Source organism: Plecotus auritus, assembly GCF_963455305.1.
Source record: "Plecotus auritus genome assembly, chromosome: 2".
In the NCBI taxonomy this organism is placed as follows: domain Eukaryota; kingdom Metazoa; phylum Chordata; class Mammalia; order Chiroptera; family Vespertilionidae; genus Plecotus; species Plecotus auritus.
In genome coordinates, this window is record NC_137771.1 from 74,728,036 (window position 1) to 74,748,973 (window position 20,938).

The following is a 20,938-nucleotide window of genomic DNA, read 5'->3' on the forward strand; positions in this document are numbered from 1 at the left end:
CGATAAGGTGACGTGCAATAAAACGAGGTGTGCCTGTATTTAATGTCAGTCCAGTTAAAATTCCAGGTTTCTGGAAACTGCACAAAATGATTTTATTTTTAATTTTAAAATTTATTTTATTATTAACATTTTTTTTTTAACAAATGGCCCCAGGGATGGGGACCAGGGGAGCAGGGAGGAGGGGAAGTGAGGCTCCAGCCCCACAACTCCTTCCACCCATCCCTTTCCCCTTATATATTTACAATTTACGTAAAAGGCCTTGGGGGGTGGGTAGGGGCAAGGGGAACTCCTTCAGTGGGTGGAGGCAACCTAGGCTCCTTGTCCCTGGGGGCCCAGGCTCTTCTGCCCGTAGGGAAGACCCTTCTCAGGAAGGTGGCCCCGTTTGGTCCCAAGGTTTCGGCATCCAGCATAGGGCGTCAGGTGGGGAGGCCTGCTGGTGAAGGTCGATGTGCTGGGTACAGAAGACGTCACTATAGTGGAGGGTGGGGCTTTGAGATGGGAACTGAGGCTAGAGAAAGACCTTCCAGCTGGGGGAGAACATGATGATGTGGCTCCCCTAAGGTTGCTGTTCAGTTTTTGATAATCCTGTTCAGTTTTCCAATGACTTTAGTTCTACTGGGTGAAGCTCTGTTTGCCCCAAGCTAGGGGGGAAGGGCCTGGCAGGTGAAGGCAGCACCCGAGAAGCAGGTGGGGGCCGCACAGCCAAACTGGGGGGCTGCAGAGCAGGGCCCACAGGTAACAGAGAAAGGGGAGGTGGTGGCAGGGAGCCAAAGTTCACCACAGGCAGCCGGGAGTCCACCATGGGTAGAAGCATCTGCTGGGCAGCCCTTGAGGGAAGGAAGCCATTCTGGCCACCAAGTTGTAGAGCAGCAGAATAAAAATCTGCGTGGGATGGCAGATCCTGGTGCACCTGAAGCAAGGGTCAAGCAGAGGGCTGGGGCAGAAGGCTGGAGAATAGAAGAAGGAATGTGGAGGGTAGAGAACTCCAGCAGGCAACTTCCCAGCTCTGCTGCTTGCAGTGCTGAGAAATCCAGAAACTGGCCCTTGACAGCTACCCCTGAGAGCTGAGGTGGGGCGGGCGGGGGCCGCTGGGCCCAGGGGGAGGTACAGGGGTCGTGACCTGTAAGGGTGCACCGGTGTCCCAGAGCGGAAGCCTCCTTTGTTGGGATGTAACTGAGTCTATGGCTCCCCCTGAGACCTGAGAGCTGGGAGGCCCAGGGCTGCCATACAAGATCTCAGCGTACAAGCGCTGGCCTGCAGAGCTGGGCTCTGGGCCACAGTGCCCAGGACCCTGGTTCTTGGGTTGTGGTTGTGGCTCAGTGGAGGCAGAGCACTAAGGAGCAGCTCCCAATCTCGGAATATGGGAATGGCCGCAGTGACTGATGCCTTTAGCTCTTTCTCTTCTTTTAAACTGTCTCTTACACTAGGCGCAAGTCTGAGTCCTTGTCACTGGTGCCAAACTGGCTCGGGGAACCGGGTCGATGCGATGGCCACAGGGAGGCAGTCGTTCTATGCCAATGGGACCAGCGGGCAGAGGCTGCTTCCGGGGCAGCTCCTTTCTGTCCACCTGGGAGCGGGGAGGACCTCTCTTCAGAGCCAGGTGGACCCTCACCAGGAACAGCATTCAGGCATGAGGGGCCTCCAGGCCGCTTGAGGCGGGGGGCTCCCTCTGGTCCCCTTGAGTCCTCCATCAGGGGAACTTCACTGGCAGCAGGGACCTGATGATACCTCAGAATCCCCACTCAGGTCCACCCCACTGTCAGACTGACTCCTCTCCGTGGCAGTCACATCCTCAAAAGGACTCAGGGGCTCCATCCAGGGCTCCATGGGGCCAGGCTGGTAACTCTTTCAACTAGCGGCAGTATGTAAACGATTCTATATGTGAGGGGTCAGGGCCTCCGTCCCTGTCCCTGCATCTCCAGACTCTCCCTGAGGGCCTGGAATCCAGAGCTATGAGAAGGTGGCAAAGATTCCCCCTGCAGCAGCTCTGGTTTTCTGGGAGGCTGCTCCTGCCATTTGGGGGAGGAGGGGAGGATTAACCCCAGCAACTTCCTGAGGAGTCCTGTCCACCTCCCTCACCATCGGCCCTGGCTCCTCAAAGTCGAGTTCCGAAATGGAGCCAATGCCGTGTTGTTGGCCCTCTGAGGGTCATAGTGGGTTGGGGGCTGAGGCGAGGGGCCTTGAGGGGCTTGGGGAGGCTCAGGCCTGGGCCAGAGCCTCTTGGGTGCCAGCAGAGTGGCTGTGTGTCACTCAGTCCAGGCAGAAGACAGCAGAACTGCTAGGGGCCCCGAGGAGGCAGAGGAAGCCCCGCGGGCTGCTCTTCCGGAAGGCAGCTTCGGTTCTTGGGAGAGGGCCAGCTCCTCTTGTCCCCTTGCCCTGGGCCGGTCCTCCCTCCAGGACCTCCTCCAGCTCCTCTGCCCGGCCTTGCTGCTGGGGCCTGGCTGCTGACTTGAGAAGCTCTGCTTGCTCAGATCCTTGGCTCTCTGACTCAGGTCTCCATGACATGGTTGAAATGCCTGGCCTGGCTCTGCTGTCCCCGCCCCCCAGAAGTTCCCAGAATTTTAGGGGTCAGCGGTGCTGGTGGGGGAGCCACCTTGTCCCCTCGGCACTCACTAGCAAAGTCAGTGCTCTCGGATGCAGTCTCTCACTCCTCAGTGGCCTGGTCCGAGTTCTGGTTTGACGGATCAGGAGAATTGGCAGCTGCCCCGCACCACTGCTGTTGTGAGGGCCTCCTTGGGTCCAGGGTGGAGGCTGGAAGGACTGGGGCAGCGTGCTTGCCCTCAGCCCCTCTGGCCGCACTCTCCCACTCCTGGTTCAGCCTCCAAAACCGAGGTTGTATGTCCTGCTGCTGAGCCCTCCTGTGTGGCCTCCTTCGGGCCCTCCCCATCTCCCACAGCCATGCCAAGGTTGCTGCCTGCTCTGCTGCCTCCTCGGGCCATGGGGGACCGAGGCCCTGGGATCAGCTTCTCTTTCAAAGGCTCCTTACTTGGCAGAGGACCAGCTGGAGGCTTCTTGGGGGCCAGAGACTTGGCTGGCAGTTCCAGTCTGGTCGAATGGGTGGAGGGGGCCACCCTCCCCCTCGGCTGGGACAGCACCCCTCTGGAAGTGAAGACTCACCCATCTCAAGCAGCAGAAAAACTGGCTGGGGCTGGTGAAGGGGGAACAAGAGGGACCTGAGTGAGGACACCTTCCTTGGGTGGGGGGGCCTCCTTGTCCAAGGGGGCCAGCTTACTCTCATGGGCCTCGCTGCCTGTTTCTGAGCCCCGTTGCTGGTGTTGCTTGGGGATCTCACCATACTCGGAAGCTTCACTTGGGTCTCTGGCAGTGCGGCCTCGGGGCGCAGGGGGTGACTGGGTCCTCCTGCCCCACCTGCATGCCCATCATCTCCAAGAAACTCTCCGGAACTAGGACTCTCAGCTTCGGCCTCCTGGTCCTGGTGCCTGGAAGTCCCCCGGAAACCTCTCCTTCTGGCTAAATACTCACCTCACCTCGACCCTGGCCAGAGGCAGAAACCACTCTTTCACAGGAATAGTTCCTCCGAAGCGGGAAGGTTCCCACTGGTAGGTGAGTCTCCTTAGGGCCCATCTTCCCCTTTGCTGCCTTGGGTGGGTCTGGCTTTGGGACGTTGAGAGTTTCATCCCCCTGTTCGAGGGGCTTGGGAGGCAGCTCTTGGTCTTTTGTAGGTGGTGGGGAGGGCTCTCTGCGAGCCGGAGGGGAGGGGGGACTTGGCCTCCAACTCCTCGATGGGCTTGCGGTTGGCTCTGGACCTGTTAGCTGTGGAGTTTCCTCCTTGGGGAGTCTCTTTCTTGGGCGGGGGAAGCTTGTATCTTGGCTGCCCCATCATTGCCCAGGCGCCAGGGGAGTGGGCGGGTCCTGGGGCAGTGGGCTCCTCCCGAGGGAAGTGAAGGATGGTTCCCAGGGGCTCCATTCTCAGGAAAGCCGGGATAACTGGCCAGATTAGGGTGGAGGGAGGCACCTCATCTCCTTGGCCTGTGAGTGGTGGGGTAAAAGTGGGGAGGGTGGGCGGGTGTGGTGGCGAAGACTTCTCCTACCCAGGCCAACTTTGTGTCCACTGGTGGGGCGCCCCGATCCCATAAGAGGGGCCTGCATGGCGCTCAAATGGCTCTGAGCTTGAGCCTCCACTGTCTGAGCACTCCTGGGGAGCTAGGCCAGAGGGATGCACACCAGGAGGGTAGAAGTCCAGAGGGGGTCGGGCCTGGGGGAGCCGGGGTTCACATAAGGAGGAATCATCATCCAGCAGGGATCAAAGTTCATTGGGGGCATGGGTGGGGGCCAACCCAAGCACCTGGGTACAGGGGGGCTTGGGAGGTGACGCCTGTGGAGCTGGCACAGCCCCGATGGGCACAGGCTGTGGTGGTGATGGGGGTACTGGGCCGGGTGGAGCCCTGTTGATGCTGCTGCACTGCTGTTGTTGCTGTTTCAAGAGCTGCTCCTGCTGCTGCCACTGGAAACAAGGAGGTAACGACTTCTGATATTTGGGGTAGCCCAAGCCCTGCCTGAGGGCTGCCTGGAGGCTGCCGGGTGGGGCCCACCCCATCACCCTTGGCTTGGGTTCCACCTTTGGGGCTGGGGTGTGGCAGGAAAAGGAACCTCTTCTGGTGGTTCAGGGTTCTCTTTTGAGGGCAGTTGGGGTTCCCCTGGGCTGGCTTTGAAGCTGCCTCTGCTGGTGCTACTGGTATTGCCGCCACCACTCACCAGGACAGGAGATGGAGCCATACCTGGAGTGGGGCTGACGGGGCAGGAGGAGCCTGTGCTGGCTCTTCCCATTCTTTTTCTGGTGTTGGGGTGCTGGTGAAGGCACTGAAAGTATGGGGAGTGCTTTGGGGACAGCAGTTGGTGGCGCTGGGGCAGGAGGGGCAGCAGGGGGGCGGCAGGCTCTGCTGTGAGCCACTTGCCAGATGCCCCAAACTTCTCATCAAGTCGCCTGAGCTTTTCCGCACAGGCTGCCCAATGCTCCTCCTGCATGCGACGCTCCTCTCCTCCTCAGCGGGGTCCACGTGCTGCCGTTACACCTCATCCTTGTCTTCAGGTGCTGGGGGCTTGCAGGGTGAGCCCACACCATCTGGGCAGTGGTGGTGAGGGGTGGAGTAGGCTTTGGTGCAGGAGGCCCGACTGTCTCTGGAGGCCGAGAGGTCTCTGCCCAGGCCATCTTGGGAGGGGGTGGTCCCTGCCAGCCTAGTGCCCTGTTCGCCATCTGCTTCAGGGGCCGTTCTCACCAGCAGCTGCCTCAGCTCCCTCCTCGTCACTGAACTTGAGCTGTTCAGTGTAGTCAGCCTCCTGGTTGACAACTGCCCAATCCTCACCATCCTCCTGGTCCAGCGGTCAGACCCCTTGAGATGATCCTCTTTAAGAATGGAAGGCTCTGTAAGGCGCATGGGGCCCTGGGGCCCGGCCGACCACACGGAAATGGCGGGCCCTCAGAGGTAAGGTCCCCTCAGGGTGAGGTATGGGTAAAGCCCCTGGGGTCCATAGGGCGGAGAGGGTGGCAGATATGGGGGATACACGAAGGGGGCCTCATTCCCGGATAGGGAGGGAACTCAGGTGGGCTGGAAGGCTGTAGTCTCCCCGGGATCATGACCCTGGTGAAGTATGGAGTCCAGGCCCTCCAGCTCATCAGGGCCACGCCCACACCCGTCCCTCCAAGTTGTAGAATTTGGGGGGCGGAGGCTTGGTCCAGGCCAGACGACTGTTCTGCAGACTCCCTCTCCTTGGCAGCCTGGTCCTGGTCGTCAGCCGCCTGCAGCATTGGAAATTCCTCTGAGAGAATCGTGACAGGAAGCTGATGTCCTCCACCATCTCCATGTGCCCAGGACTGTACCCCGCATGCTGCTGGGTCCTTCCGGCTGGTCAGAGGCAGGCGTCTGTGGAGCCGGCAGTGGCTGCCATCCCCGTGGCTGAGCGGCTGAGGCATCGGAGCTCTTGGGATCCCACGATCCTGTTTGCTTGCCCAGCCTGTCCATCTCTCTGCAACTGGTGAGACCTGGGGGTCACTGCCTTCATTCTTGGCTTTCAGGCTTGGAAGGCTGGCTGGGGGTGGCGTATGCCAAGATTGCAGGCCATGGCGAGGGGAAACAGCATGTTTCTGGATCTCTAAGGACGTGCCCTTGTACGCATCCAATAGGTGGAGCGAGGAATACTTCTTTCCATCTTTCCCTTTGGCAGTCGACGCCCCCCCCCCCCCCCCCGAGCGATCTGACATTGCATTTCGCTGGAAGCTTATTGAGCACGATGGGTCCTACAGGCACCTCCCCCAAAACGTGCGGGAGCCTGGCCGGTTGTGGGGGATCCAGGATGGGTCTAGGTGCTCCCGGGGTGGGATGGCGGCGGGGTGGGGGCGAATGGCGTCTCCCATCTCCCGTCTCACTGCAGGGCTCGGACTAAGGGCCCATCCAGGCAACTGCACAAAATGATTTTAAAGTTGATGTGGAAAAATAAACATGTGAATGAATTGTCAAAGTAATAAAAAAAACCTAAAACCAAAATCTCAAGAGGGGATTCGCCTACCAGATATTACAAGGTAGCTGAATAAAGCGCTGCCATGGAAACAGCATGTGCTGCTGTGGGACATGGAGCCGTACAGCATCTGGAGGCAGATCTGAGCCCGGTTTGCCCGGGAACTGGGGGTCAGGAAAGGGGCCATTCACTTTGACAAGGAAAGGCACAAGGTGACCCAGAGTTTTGTTGTGACAAAGTAACCTTAGGTCCTATATCAGTGAATGAAACATAAATTCAAGATGGCTTGGAAATCAAAATATAAAGAAAGCAAATGAAATTTATAAAATTAGCCAAGAATATGGAGGATGTTTGTTTAACCTTACAGTAAGGAAGACTCTTTAAAGCAAGACAGTGTAAAAAGAGAAAACAGCTAATTTTCAGGAAAAATCACTCTAGTAAGATTACAACTTACCTCCGTGCAGATGAACCCAGGTTGTGATCTATTTACTGTGGAGATAAATGAAAATACATAAAATAAAAAAATGTTGCTGACACTGAGCTTATCTTATACTAAATTCAAGTCAATTTTTAGTCGATTTTGAGTACTGGCACCACAGAGACTCCTGGGTCCAAGGAAAGGTGACAGCACGTGTGCACTTCCTCCCAACTCTGGTGACCTGAGTACCTGTGTTTTTTCACTTTTATTTTGTAAAAAATCGGGAATGGGATAGCTGCTTCATGTGATAAATACTTATTTCAGTTCTTAAGAGGATGGCAAACTGCTTTCCAAAGTGGTGTAACTGTCCTTTCCCACTAGCAATGGGGAGACCTCCAATTTCCCTTCAGCATCACCAATACTTGGTACTGCTGGCTTTTTGATTTTAGCCTCAGAGTCTGTAGTGGTACCTCCTGCTATTTATTCATCTGTACCCCTAGTTCCAAATGAGGCCAACCATCGTTTTTTTTTTTTTTAATCCTAACCCAAGGATATGTTCTTATTTATTTGAGAGAGAAGAAGGGAGAGAGAGAGAGAGAGAGAGAGAGAGAGAGAGAGAGAGAGAGAGGGAGGGAGGGAGGGAGAGAGAGAGAGAGAGAGAGAGAGAGAGAGAGAGAGAGAGAGAGAGAGAGAAATGTGAGAAAAATTGATCCGTTACCTCCCTTACATGCCCAACTGGAGATGAAACCCACAACCTTTTCATGCACGGGCTGATGCTCCAATCAACCGGCAGGGCAAGGTCGGGCAACTTCATACATGTCCACCTTGGTAAACAGTTGTTTTGCCCATTTAAAAACTTGGTCATTATTCTCATCATTGAGTTTTGAAAGTTTCTTATGTGTTCTGGATACAAGTATATGATTTGTAAGTATTTTATTTGTACCTGTTGCTGCTATTGTCACTTTCTGAATGGTGACTTTTGAGATAAAGTGTTTTAGTGCACGATGAGCAGCAGCTCAAGACATGGACCTACCAGAGTCAGCCCTGCTGGCACAAGCCCAAGCAGAGTGAGTATAGAAATGATGAAACACAAACATGCACACCACACACACTCACACTCACATGCACCTCAGCACACACATACCACACACACACTCACACTCACATGCACCTCAGCACACACAGACCACACACACACTCACACTCACATGCACCTCAGCACACACAGACCACACACACTCACACTCACATGCACCTCAGCACAAACATACCACACACACACTCACATGCACCTCATCATACACATACCACACACACTAACACTCACATGCACCTCGGCACAGACATACCACACACTCACACACATATAACACACTCTTACACACACATAGAACCATGCCCACACAGAAGCAAAGAACTGTGACTAAGTGGTGCTAGCCACAAGGTGACCTGGGGCCTCATCCCAGCCCTGAATAAACAGGAATGATGAAACAAGGGCACATCCATACCTCTGGCCATATTTGTATACGAAAAGACGGAATTTTGTTTCTTGATGAGGCACCTGAGCTATGTCTGTGGCTTCGATTCCAATAGTTGTAAGTGCTCATCCCACTTGACACTAGAAAGGAGAAAAGAGGAAAAGGTCAGTTAGGAACCATCAACCACTGTAGGCACCTACCCAGCTCCGCTGAGCTGCACCCTGGGGCGTCAGGTCCTCATCCAGTTTGCTGGGGAGTTGCTGGACAGACGGCTACTGCACAGACCACCTGGCCTTGGGGCAGCAGCCAGCAGGTCCTCACACTCTCCTGAGCCTCTGTCCCCCACCCCTGGTCCCTGGAGAGGCTGCCCTGCCTGCCTCACAGCCCATAGTGTAAATATGGACCTATGAGTAGTGCCTGCCCAGCGCACTAGTAATTAAGCCGAGACACTGGCTCCAGCATGTGACAGGAGCAGGCCCCCTTGGGGAGCTCCATGGAGCAGAGCCTCAAGCCCTGGCCTGAGCAGTCTCGACAAGTGCTGTTGCTCTTGTTGTGTTTGGACCTGACTTATCTGTCCTGATTCACTCCACCTGGCTCCTCCTGCATTCTTCCACCTTCCCGCCCAACCTGGGAAACAGCTGGAGGATATAAACTTGCACTTGGGTATATTCTAGTGCAGTGGTCGGCAAACTGCGGCTCGCAAGCCACGGTTTGCCGCTCTGTTGACTAATGAGTGTGCAAGTTTTGACTTCTGGTTAAAGACATTAGTACATTATTAAAATGTTTTTTAAGTGTTTTTCCCTAAGGCAGTGGTCGGCAATCTCATTAGTCAACAGAGCGGCAAACCGCGGCTTGCGAGCTACATGTGGCTCATGAGCCGCAGTTTGCCGACCACTGTTCTAGTGGGTTTGCACAAATACCATCAAAATCAGCTTGTGCACATGTCCTCTGTGTCTCCCAGAGCTCACACTTATTCTGAGTACATTTTACTTAACACATTGAACTCTGACATAACGATAAAGTAGGGGAGGCACAGCACAGACCTTTAAACCTCAAGGCGAGGAACTTTGAGGCCTGAGTGCGAAGTACATGCTTTAAAAGGACGTCCACCAGTTTTCCCTCCAACATCGGCTCGGGGCAATTTCTAGAATCCTGCTCCTCCTTAATTTCACCCAGGATGCTCTCTGTTCCCTGTCCCATGACTGTGGGTTTTCTTCTCCGTCTGCAGTGGGCACTCTCCACGTCCTGCGTCTTCCCAGCAGATCTCACCCTCACAGTGTCTCTCCCACTCACGTTCTGAGGACTCATCAGGATGCCCCGTCCCAAGCTTCAAATGGCAGCGTCCAGCTGCGAGCGGCTTCCCATGTGGCCTCCTGCAGTGCCCCCTGCAGCGTGTTGGTGCCTTGTGGACTCCACCTCTGAGTGCGGAGTGCCTCTAGTGACTTGCAGAAAAGGCTATGGGACCACCTCCACGCCTGGGTTAGAGAGGCTGGCTTCTGCCTTGCTGCCCCCTCTCGTCCTCTCATTTGCTCAGCAGCCGAGTTATGATTTGCTGTGTAATGTTGGAAGATGCATGTGACAAAGAAGTGAAGGGGCCACCTGCCCAAGACTCCTGAGGACTGACCCTCCAACAGCCTGGTGATGAGCCGGGAGTGGGCCTCCCCGGTGAGATGAGACCACAGGCCCAGCCAGGACCTTGACTGAAGCCTCACGAAAGACCCCGGGCCAGAGGACCAGCTGAGCTGTGCTGGAGTCCTGACCCACACGCACTGTGAGGTACTTCACATGTGCTTTTAAGTGCTGCATTTTAGGCTAATTTTCCTATAAGGAATATCCCAACTTTACCTGGAAATTTACTCTTTGGTATCCAAATGCCCCAAAGTAGACATATTCAATCCTGAACTCACTATGCTTCTCCCCTCTCAGGGGTTTCTTCCTGTCTGTCTTCCCCGCCCCCCGCCCCACCCCAGTTGCCTGAGTTAGAAACCTGTAGGTCCCAGTCCTCAAATCTCCACTTAGTCATTATGCCCTGTGGATTTGGAGTTCTCTAGTCCTCCCATCTTGTGCCTGTAAACGCATCATGCATGTCCTGAATGTCTTCCTGGCTCCCAGCCTGGCTTGCCTGTCCAGCTGGCAGCCTCCATGCTACTGTGCACCCTGCTGGAGAGGTGCTCTTTCCCCAATGTGTCCCTGACCCCATCACCCACTGCTCCATCGCCCCCCACCAGAAGCTTTGGGAACAGCCTGGGCCGGCCAGGGCTTTGGGCACAGATCCTATGCACTTCCGTGGCTCAGCTGGGCCTATCCCCACACTAGGCCAGCTTCTCTCAGTAGTTACAGGGAGGAACCATCCTGACTTCCCAAGAAAGGCTTCACAGGGCAGGGGAAGCCCCGCCCTCCCCTATTCAAGGACATTGATGCAGCTGCCAGGTGCCCTGTGCTGCCACCTTGTGGACAGGAGGAAACCACCAGTCCTGCAGCTTGTCTGGCTAGTGGACACTCTGTCAACTGAGTGGAATGTTTTCCTTGTTAGGATTTTGATGAGAGCTTTTCTCAGTCCCCCTGTTCTATTTCCATGGTTCTAAGTCCTGGTCCTGACTTAGACCCTATGTATCTCTCTGAACATGTTAATCTACTACTTTTTAATCTTTTGTGTTTTCTGCAGTTCTTGGAACAGGATTGCCCTACTGTCTCTCTGAGTGAAGGTTTGCCCTTTGGGCACGGAGCTTGTTTCTATCCAGGTCACATGTGAACATGAGGAGAAAAGACTGGCCAACCTGGACCGGGGCTCGGGGGGCACGTACTTAGGTAAAGATGGAAGATGAACAGTTGCCCAATCATCAGGAGGCTGATGAGGTCCAACACCAGCACCACCAGTACTATTATCACAACCACTTGGGTCTTTGCCGTTAGGTGGAAATATGGCAGGAACAGAAGCCATGTGTTCTGACTGTTGATGTCTGTGGAGAGAAGACACAGGCATTCAGCGTCCACTGACATGGCAGCACCTCTCCTCAGGTGAGCACCATGGACAGAGCTTGGCAGGGGGAGGGAATACCAGCGTAAAGCAGGTGACCACCTTCCTGTCCAGGTGAGTATCTCCCAGCCCAGGAGAACTCTTCTCCTCAACCAAGTGAGCACCTGCCTACCCAGGTGAGCCCTTGCTCCTTACTCAGGTGTGTGTCCTGCCTTTACCTAAGTGCCCTTGTAGCCCCCGCTGTCTGCAGTGGCTGTTATGATTCCTCCTTATAGATCTAGAAGGTGAGGCTGAGGGAGGGTAACTATGTCTAGGTCACAGAATGTAACCCCTTGCCTGACCCCCACACCCGCCCTGTCCTGCAGGCCTACAGCCTGGCTAGTCCCTGGCCATTCTGCACCAGCCATTCTCACACAGCCCTGGAAGGCTGCAGCCACCATGAGGTGGGGCATTTCTACGGCATAGTCCCCAGCGATTCTCACAGCCACCCTGCTTCCAAACACGAAGTGCGAGAAAAGTCTTGAAGGCTAGTGTGGGCGGAGTAGCGAAGATGGGACTCATTCCAGACTGGAGGGTGGGCTAAGACAGAGGAGAAACCTGAGGGGGAGCTACCAGAAAGCAGCAGCACGCACTTTTGTACTGGGGATCCGTGCGGAGCACAAGTGGGTCGACCTGATGCTGGATAACAATATATAACAAGACGGAAACAACACACAGCAGCCAGGCCGATGCGGATGCTAAGGAGCTGAAGAACCACCTGTGGGAAAAGCAGACATGGCTCAGAGCTGGGTCAGCTGCCCTGAATCCCAGTGACCAGCACCAGCCCATCCCCACATATGGGGGGCTCAGGTGCCCAGGCAGCATAGGACACGTGCCTGACCTTGGCACGAGCAACCCTGACCTTGAATGCTGCTCTGATTGCCTGGTAGAGCTCAGCCCTCTTTTCTCCAGCTCTTTGTCCTTTGAGCATTTCTCTAGCGTTCTCGGTGATATCACTGATTCACTACCACTGACCACACCTACAGTTTTATGTTGCCTCACAACATACAGATGGTGATCTCATTTAATCTCCACCAGAGGTTGCAAAAAGGGGACCACCGTCAGCTTACAAAGGTAAACTGACTTACAGAGATGGGGTGCTACCTGCCCAGCTGCCTGGCCCACCTAGAACTTCGGTGCAAGTTTCCATGGTGTTCCCATCCTCCAGCCATGGGCCAGCCAGCTTTTCCCTGCTCCCCCTTATTCAGGCCAGGGCTCCCTCCCAGCCAGGACCCCTTGCATACATCCTCTGTGCTTGGGGCCTGACAGCTCAATGGACAATAAGCAAAGGGACCCAGATCAGCAGGTCAAAAACTCTCCAGCCTAGTCCGAGTCCTGAGGAAGGGGCTGCTCCTCTCCAACCCTATAAGGGTCTCCAGCAATATACGTTCTGAGGACAGACTTCACATGGCATGTCCAGGGTTGGCTCCATGCAAACACGTTTCAGAACCAGACAGGGAGACAGGAGGGACCCTGAGTTCCATTGTACTGAATAATGGCACACAGCCCCCTCTGCCCATGACCCCCCACTCTAACCACCAGGCCCCCAGCCCGCAAACCCTACTTCAGAGCCTCCTTTACCCTCCCCTACCTCTCAGCTCCCTCACCAGTAATTCCTGCTCCCAATACAGTTGTTGAGCCATTTGCAGTGATGGTCAAAGCCAGCGATGCATTTGTTGCAGGCCCGGCAATGTTTGGCTTTCTCGCTCCTGAAAGGAAACGTTTGGGAGAAGCAACTTGTCAGCACCCTGTGCAGGTGAAGAAAGGGGTCAGAGGCCCCTCAGCCAACAGGGGGGAAACAGGCAGAGCAGCCCAGTCAGAGCCAACTGTGTCCAAGTGGTGGGGCGGCTCCCCTCAGCCATGCCTGCCACATGGTGCCAGGGTTTGAGGCCTGGGGCCTGGGCTAGGATCTGCCCTGTGCCCTGGGCCCCACTACCAGGCTGGCCACTTAAGATCTCAGGGTCACGGGAGACCCAGGTACCTGATCAGCCCTGTGAACCACTGGGCAGGGGCGGTGGGCTCATCTGAGAAACCCTAATAAAGACAGTGCTCTCTGGCTCCTAGATCAGCAAGGGGCCAGGGAGGCGGTGTGTGTCTGAGGTCACAGCACCAGCTGCTGCATGTAAACAGCCCCTGCTTCTATGAGGGGCTATAGCGTTAAACTTGGCAGTCCACCCAGTGGGTGCAGGGCCATGGTGCCGCCTGGCATTGTGCCCCAGCACTCACACGGTGACCCCACATAGGCAGCAATACAGATCTTCTATAACATGGTGTTGTTTGGATCTGTCGAACGTGGGCAGTGGTTCACCGTAAATCTTCGTCCTCACGCTATCCTCTCCCGGGTCGATGGAGACACACACTAGGTACACTATAACATGGAACAATAATAGTCCGCCGCTCACCTGTGGGAAGTATGTCAAGGAATAACTCAGCCCTGGCCCTGCACAGAACAGCACAAGATGTCCAGGTGGCAGGGACCGAGGACAGCCTGTCTTGCCCCTCATTTCTCCTTCCAGGAAGGACAAAGCAGACCTGCTGGAAGGAGGCTTTCAGATTGGGCCACGGTCCCGCAAGGGGCTAACAGTTGCATTTCTAACGGTGTGGGTCCCATGGGCTTCACCAAGGGAAAGGCCTGTGTGCCCAGGTGGGCACCAAGCTGCGCTCTGAAGGCCGTGGGGGAAGGGGCAGCCAGCCTTATTGGGGAATGGACAGGAGGTTGACCAGGTGGCTGCGTGGCATCATCTCCGGGAGCAGAAGAGGCTGGGACTGAGCTGTGTGGCTCAAGGCCTTTGCTCCTATGACTATGTTCTGCTCACACACCAGACCACTGCCAGGGAGTGTTAGGGCAGCATTCCCCCCACTCGGACCCTCAGCCTGAAAGTGGAGGTTCCAGGGGCACCGGTCCTGGGCCTGCCCAGTCAGCTCTGCAGAGCTGCCAGCGGCCAACTTCCCAAGCCTTTCTCAAACTGCTATGGACAGGCAGCCTCCTGGAACCTGTCCCTTGGGAACAAAGAGGTGAGTCCTCCAGGGGAAAGGGACTTTGATTTGTAACCCCTCCCCACTCTAGACAACAGGCAGGTAATGCCAGTAAAAGGATACTCCGTACACAATGTTCTTCCACACGCCAGGCAGCATGGGAATAAAAATGCCAAACGTGGCTAAGGCCAAGGTCACAAACATGGCCCAGGATACTGCCTGGTATCGGTGGAGGGGCTTCGACCAGCCGTTCACTCTGGATAGGCGAGGCGGCAATGTCTGCTGTGCCCTGTTTGCGGGTTCAGGGAGGACCCTTCTCTGGCTCCTGCCACAGCGGTCCATCTGCAAGAGGAAAAGGGGAGTCTGGCAGGCCATGGGCCTCCTTCCCACAGTCAGGTGTGGCCAGGGCCACCCGAGGGGTGGGAACCCCCATCCTGCCTCTCCTGGGACCACTGGTGGTAGCAGAGGTGGCAGGGCTGGAGCTGGGCTGGAGCAGGCAGAGGACCCTGGACAGGGGAATCCAAGGCACTCCTTTGGAGCCATCTAGGCAGCCACGACACAGCTGTGGCAAACAGCTCTTAGAGGGAATGTGGCCCACAGGGCTCAGGAAATGAAGGGGCACCCACCCACCAGCACCCAGGTGTGGGCCCTGCCAGGCCCTCGTGGCCAGGGAACAGCCTACAGTGATGCAGATGGAGCATGGCCCAGGCCATCATATAGGAGGGGCTTTATAAACAAGTCCGGGTCTTGTTCATAAACGTGCATAGACTCATCAGGAGACCCATCAGTGTGAGATGAAAACCCGGGTCAACACCAGGCCCTTCTCCCCGGGGGCAATGAGGTAATGCAGGGAAATACAACTGCTGGTGTGATGAGGTGATCCTTTAGTCTACAGAAATCCTCCCTCAGAATTCTTCCTGTAAGTTCCCCTCTAAAACAGAACCAGACACCAGTTTTGCAGAGAGTTCTGTGTTATTTCTTGTGCAGGGACAGGGAAGGCCTCTGACCTCTGGGCATCCAGTATCGCCCAGGTAGAGAGGATGGGAGGGAACTCGGGCCCCTTCTGCCCAGTCAGGTGGGCAGGAGCTCTGGGAAAGGAAAGGACTGGGAGTCAGAGGGACCGAGGAGCATTTGAGATGTGGGGTGGAGGTGAGTGGTATTTCACAGCTGCTACAGTGGACTTTCAGAAAACTCTGCCACATTATGCCTCATGCATAGAACTTCATTGACCCGTCAGAATAAAGCATATAGAAAATATAGTTGATATTAAGAAATATTCTCAGCCTCCTCTTATTAGTTGGGAATTCCCTTGGGACTTTCCCCCAGAGCACATTTTGGCTGCTGTCCACTGCTTTTGGTCATCCACTGTGGTTCTCTGGTGTGACAGCAGGTGGACACGGGGCCATAGTTGCCCCGAGCTTTCTTGGGTTTCATAACAATCTCAGGGACACATGAGAGGATATCACTTATGTAAACAGGGCAAGGCACCTGGGGATGGCGCTTGGGCAAAACACAGAAGGTAATATCAGTATGAAAACAAGATTTGAAAATAAAACTATCATGCTGATATAAGAAATAACTAACAGAAAAAAAGCATAGCTAACAATCTAAGTCCAGAGAGGAATATTAAAAAAGAAAGAAAGAAAGAAAGAAAGAAAGAAAGAAAGAAAGAAAGAAAGAAAGATTATCTATAACAGATGGATACCTCTAAGTTGTAACTGGATGCAGATTTTGTACAATATAATACAGAACAAGTCTACAAGTTCTGAGAATCTCTGGAACTTAAAATATATTCAGCCAAAGTATCACAAAAGTGTGAGAGCAAACTGGAAGCTCCTAAAATGCGTGAGAGTGAAAGTACACGGAAAAGGTTTTCACCATGAAATAGGAAAATTACCCACAGTGGTGAGCAAATGAATCTGCAATTACGTCTGAATCAAACCTACAAGGAAATCAAGTTAGAACAAAGCCTGATGGCAGAGCTATCAGTCTTTGCAACTGTCACAGGCACCTTTGGTCAGAAGGCAGACGAGAGCAAGATGGCATCTGCCAAAACTATGTGCGCCAGGCAAACACTTACCCCCAGCTTCTTAGGAGACATAGATGCAAGCAGTGACTGAAGCCCAGAGTGCTCCGAAGTGTTGCGTGGGGATCTCTCAGTCCCTCTACCAGGCTCTCCAAGGTGTTGGGTGGAGCTCTGGCTGGCACTGGTGGTGGCTTCCCACGATGTAGTGGAGGATCCCTGAAGGCTCTGCTTGGAGATGTCCCAGGCAATGCTTGGGGCTCTCTCAGTCCCTCTACCAAGCTCTCGAAAATATTGGGTGGATCTCTGGCTGCTACTGATGGTGGCTTCCCACGATGTGGTGTGGGACCCCTGCAGGCTCTGCTTGGGGGTCTTCCAGGCAATGCTTGGGGCTGTCTCAAGTGCGCCACCAGACTCCCCATGGTGTTGAGTGAGGCTCTGGCAGGTGCTGCTCTGAGCTCCTGAGGGTACTGTCTGGGGCTTCTGCAGGCACAACTGGGTGTTCTTACAGGTGCTGTGTAGGACTCTTCCAGGTGCCGTGCCTGGCTTCCCAGCCTGTTGGGTTGGGCTCTCCTGGGAACTATGTGGTTCACTCACAGGCTGCATGGAGCTCTCCCAGGTGCTTCGCTGGGCTTCCACAGCTCTGCACAGCTCTATGGGACGTAAATGGATTCTGTAGGTATAAAGGGTATATAGATTGCCATTCCCCACCCTATGGTGCTGCACACCCTCATATCACTGATTCTCTCTCAGCAGGGCCTGCTCTCATCCTATATAATAAAGAGGTAATATGCAAATTGACCATTACATCCTCACACAAGATGGCCGTCCCCATGTGGTCACAAGATGGCCACCACAAGATGTTCGGTAGAGGAGGGCAGTTGTGGTCTATCATGCCAGCAGGGGAGGGCAGTTAGAGGCAAACAGGGCAGCAGGGGAGGGCAGTTGGGGGGGACCAGGATGGCAGGGGCGGGCAGTTGGGGGCAACTGGGCCTGCAGGGGAGGGCAGTTAGGGGTGACTGGGCCTGGGCCTGCAGGAGAGGGCAGTTGGGGGTGACCAGGCTGCAGGGGAGGGCAGTTGGGGGATACTGGGCCTGCAGGGGAGGGAGGGCAGTTGGGGGGGACCAGGCCTGCAGGGGAGGGCAGTTGGAGGTGACCAGGCCAGCCAGGGAGGGCAGTTGGGGGTGACCAGGCCGGCAGGGAAGCAGTTAGGCGTTGATCAGGCTGGGAGGGGAGTGGTTAGGGGGTGATCAGGCTGGCAGGCAGAAGCAGTTAGGGGCAATCAGGCAGGTAGGCAGGCGAGCGGTTGGGAGCCAGCAGTCTAGGATTATGAGAGGGATGTCCGACTGCCAGTTTAAGCCTGATCTCTGTGGGATCTGTCCTAAACTGGCAGTCGGACATCCCCCAACAGTTCCCAGATTGGAGAGGGTGCAGGCTGGGCTGAGGGACACCTCCCCCCAGTGCACGAATTTCATGCACCAGGCCTCTAGTCTCCATTAATAAAAGCCAAGTGTAATTTTCATCCAGTTTGAAATATGTGTGCTGCGACCTGCACAGCTAGGTTCAGGATCTGAAGGAGGGGCTGATACACAAATGAAAATGCTATACAAGAAATAAAAATTTGGCAGGCATTGGGGGGCCAGGTGGAAACCTCTTTCTTGTAGAGGCACCCTGAGTTCTGGCCTGGTCCACTTTTTATTTACTTGAATACACATTTTTCCTTTAGCAATGCATACAGGCAGATCAAAGATAAAGTTTGGTAAACAATGTAAAAATTATGAGGTTGGGAAATCTCGAGCCATTGCAATCAGAGCGGGATTCAGCCCTGCTGAATATCTAAGTCCATTGGCCTTCCAATGTTTCTTTTTTTAAAAAAAATATATATTTTTATTGATTTCAGAGAGGAAGGGAGAGGGAGAGAGAGATAGAAACATCAATGATGAGAGAGAATCACTGATTGGCTGCTTCCTGCATACCCCAGAAAATGATCCCTATTGGGGATCGCCCATAACCCAGGCATGTGCCCTGACTGGGAATCGAACCTGGGACCCTTCAGCCCACAGTCTGATGCTCTATCCACTGAGCCAAACCAGATAGAACCCTTCCAATGTTTCTTAACTGCTGTTTGCTTTAGCCTCCAGCATATGTGCAAAAGGGAAAATGTGTATTTAATTCAAATTCTTATCTCTTGGGAGATCAGATCAGTTAAAAAATCCTGGGACCAAATACCTGACTTTTTGTGTTATTTTTTTATGGATATAAATGAGCACAATTAAAGTGGTCTCCCCTTGAATGCTCCCACAGCCGCCCTGTGTGGACAAAGTGCCAAGTCTTGGAATAGCCCCTCGCCCCACCCGAGGGAGTAACTCCACGGGTAATCAGCCTCCCATCCACCCAACCACCCATCCATCCAACTTCTGATGTCCATCTGCTTGGGGCCAAACCTTGTGGGAAATACCACTTCCTACTTTAGATTCAGTTCTACCCCACCTGCTCCACATGTAGAGAAATGAAACAAGAGTGCTGTCCCATCTGCCAATGGCACAGACCTATTTCTCTACCAGTGGTCGGCAAACTCATTAGTCAACAGAGCCAAATATCAACAGTACAATTAGTTGAAATTTCTTTTGAGAGCCAAATTTTTTAAACTTAAACTTCTTTCTAATGCCACTTTTTAAAAATAGACTCGCCCAGGCCATGGTATTTTGTGGAAGAGCCACACTCAAGGGGCCAAAGAGCCGCATGTGGCTCGCGAGCCGCAGTTTGCCGACCACGGCTCTATACTTCTAAAGGGGAGGTGCGCTGGTGAGGACCCCAGGACTGGGAGAGCAACAAAGAAGACAATGGCCAGAGCAGGCTCATTCTCTCTCATGAAGCACACTTCCCACCACCGCCATGCAGCCAAACTGGTCAGGCCCTAGTGCTGAGAGCCAGGGAAACGCTCTTCCTCCCTGTCCTGCCTAACACACAGCTTTGATATTGCCGCTGGATAAGAACACACACACTCCACCACACACACAATATCACACACACACACACACACACACACACACACACACACATCACCACCACCACCACATACCATGTACCACACACACAGCACCCTAGCCCACACACACCACACAAAACACAACACACACATACACAAATACACATGCACACACACTACACACACACATACACTCCACGTACATCACTCAATGGCCTCCTTATGACACTATGACCTCTATGTAGACATGTCTAAACCCCGTCACTGGACACAGGCCCCAATATTTATGAATCGTTAGTTTGCTGTGTCCTGCTGGGTCTTGGACTATCTTTCTGAACCTTCAGTGGCCAAACCTGCTAGTCCCCTGGAGAGAACAGAGGAAGAAGTGAAGCACGCACCTCCCTTGCAGCCACACACACTTTCCTTTCTCAATTCTCAAAGACGTCCTGACTGAACAAAACAGTGTGCACACTCTTGCTCAGGCCAAGCCAAAATGAGGACATGCAACCAGTCCCCAGGACCTCCCTGGTTGACATGGCAACAACATAGACCAAGGGACCTCATAAAGCCCAACCCCTGACCATGCCCATTGCCAGTTGTGGGGGAGTGGAGGGAGGGTGGGGACAGCCTCTGAACATGCCCAGTGCCAGTTGTGGGTGGGGGGAGGGGTGGAAGGGGAACTGGAGCAGACCCTGTGGAGACCCCAAGGATAAGGTGCAGGGGGCCTCACACAGGCTGGGCTGGTGGGCAGCACCATCCATTCATCACCAGAACTTGAGTCCATTTTACATGGTCCTCAGTTCTACCTAGAATGCTTCCTGTCACAGCCCCTCAGTGGCAAAGTGGCCAGCTCATGGCCCTCCCTGACCTCCTGCTCACTGTGGCCCAGGAGTCAATCCCCACTTTCCTCATCACACTTGACAAGTCAGCTGTTTTGCTCCAGGAGCTGAGACTCACATACTCTGTCCAGGGCGTTGGTGCCTCTGGGTCAGATCTGGGGACCGTGGCACCAACACAGCTGCCTGAGCCTGATGGCCCTGCCGGATGCCCTCTTAGTGGCCACAAAAGTGCCACAGTAGAAGAGAAGAGTCAGGAAATGAGGGACATGTGAACACCGTGTGCCGAGTGGGGAGTCATGTGCCAGAGAGGGCTTTTAATGGAAACTAATCGGTCACTGGGAACCAGCTCACCCACGGACCATATCTTCCTTTGGCTAGCTTCATTGCCTCTACATGAATGGCAAGATCCCAGCGATGGGACCACAAACATTGCTGAGTGCCTCCTGTTTTTCCCTTTTCTCCTGGTTCCCCATATTCCCTTGCAGGCCCAGGTTGCCACCTTGATACCAGACATGAAAGGGTCTGGCTGCCCACTGCTATCAGAGTCAAATAAGTAGAGACAAGGTTGAATCTTTATGGTGCATTTTATTAATCAGATAGCCGGCATCTGGGCAGCAGGTGTAACACCCTGAAAAGCCTGCTCTGACATTTCATTTCAAACCAGCTTTTAAATAGGGATAGTGAATGGGGAAAAAGCTAAAATCGGTGAGTTTCCAGGGTCTTTC

At 54.2% G+C, this 20,938-nt stretch overlaps 1 protein-coding gene and 4 pseudogenes across 5 annotated transcripts; all 5 read right to left on the bottom strand.

Annotated features, from left to right (window-relative positions):
* Positions 1-245: 245 nt before the first annotated feature.
* On the bottom strand, positions 246-2,082 carry LOC308241110 (protein PRRC2A-like; annotated as a pseudogene). The gene is made up of 3 exons: positions 2,071-2,082; positions 1,255-2,009; positions 246-1,198 (listed from the first exon to the last, which is right to left on the bottom strand). The product of its transcript is annotated as a protein PRRC2A-like (transcript).
* A 117-nt stretch (positions 2,083-2,199) lies between these two features.
* Positions 2,200-3,638, bottom strand: LOC308241111 (protein PRRC2A-like; annotated as a pseudogene). The gene is made up of 2 exons: positions 3,484-3,638; positions 2,200-3,440 (listed from the first exon to the last, which is right to left on the bottom strand). The product of its transcript is annotated as a protein PRRC2A-like (transcript).
* Positions 3,639-3,770: 132 nt separating this feature from the next.
* LOC308241112 (protein PRRC2A-like) lies at positions 3,771-5,215 on the bottom strand (annotated as a pseudogene). Its single transcript has one exon. The product of its transcript is annotated as a protein PRRC2A-like (transcript).
* A 223-nt stretch (positions 5,216-5,438) lies between these two features.
* LOC308241113 (protein PRRC2A-like) lies at positions 5,439-6,220 on the bottom strand (annotated as a pseudogene). The gene has a single exon. The product of its transcript is annotated as a protein PRRC2A-like (transcript).
* Positions 6,221-12,989: 6,769 nt separating this feature from the next.
* On the bottom strand, positions 12,990-16,463 carry LOC308241114 (palmitoyltransferase ZDHHC11-like; the record flags this gene model as incomplete). The annotated part of the gene is made up of 3 exons (XM_080654653.1): positions 12,990-13,095; positions 14,493-14,704; positions 16,443-16,463. The coding sequence occupies 3 exons, from the start codon at positions 16,461-16,463 to the stop codon at positions 12,990-12,992; spliced, it is 339 nt and encodes a 112-aa protein (XP_080510779.1).
* Positions 16,464-20,938: the final 4,475 nt, after the last annotated feature.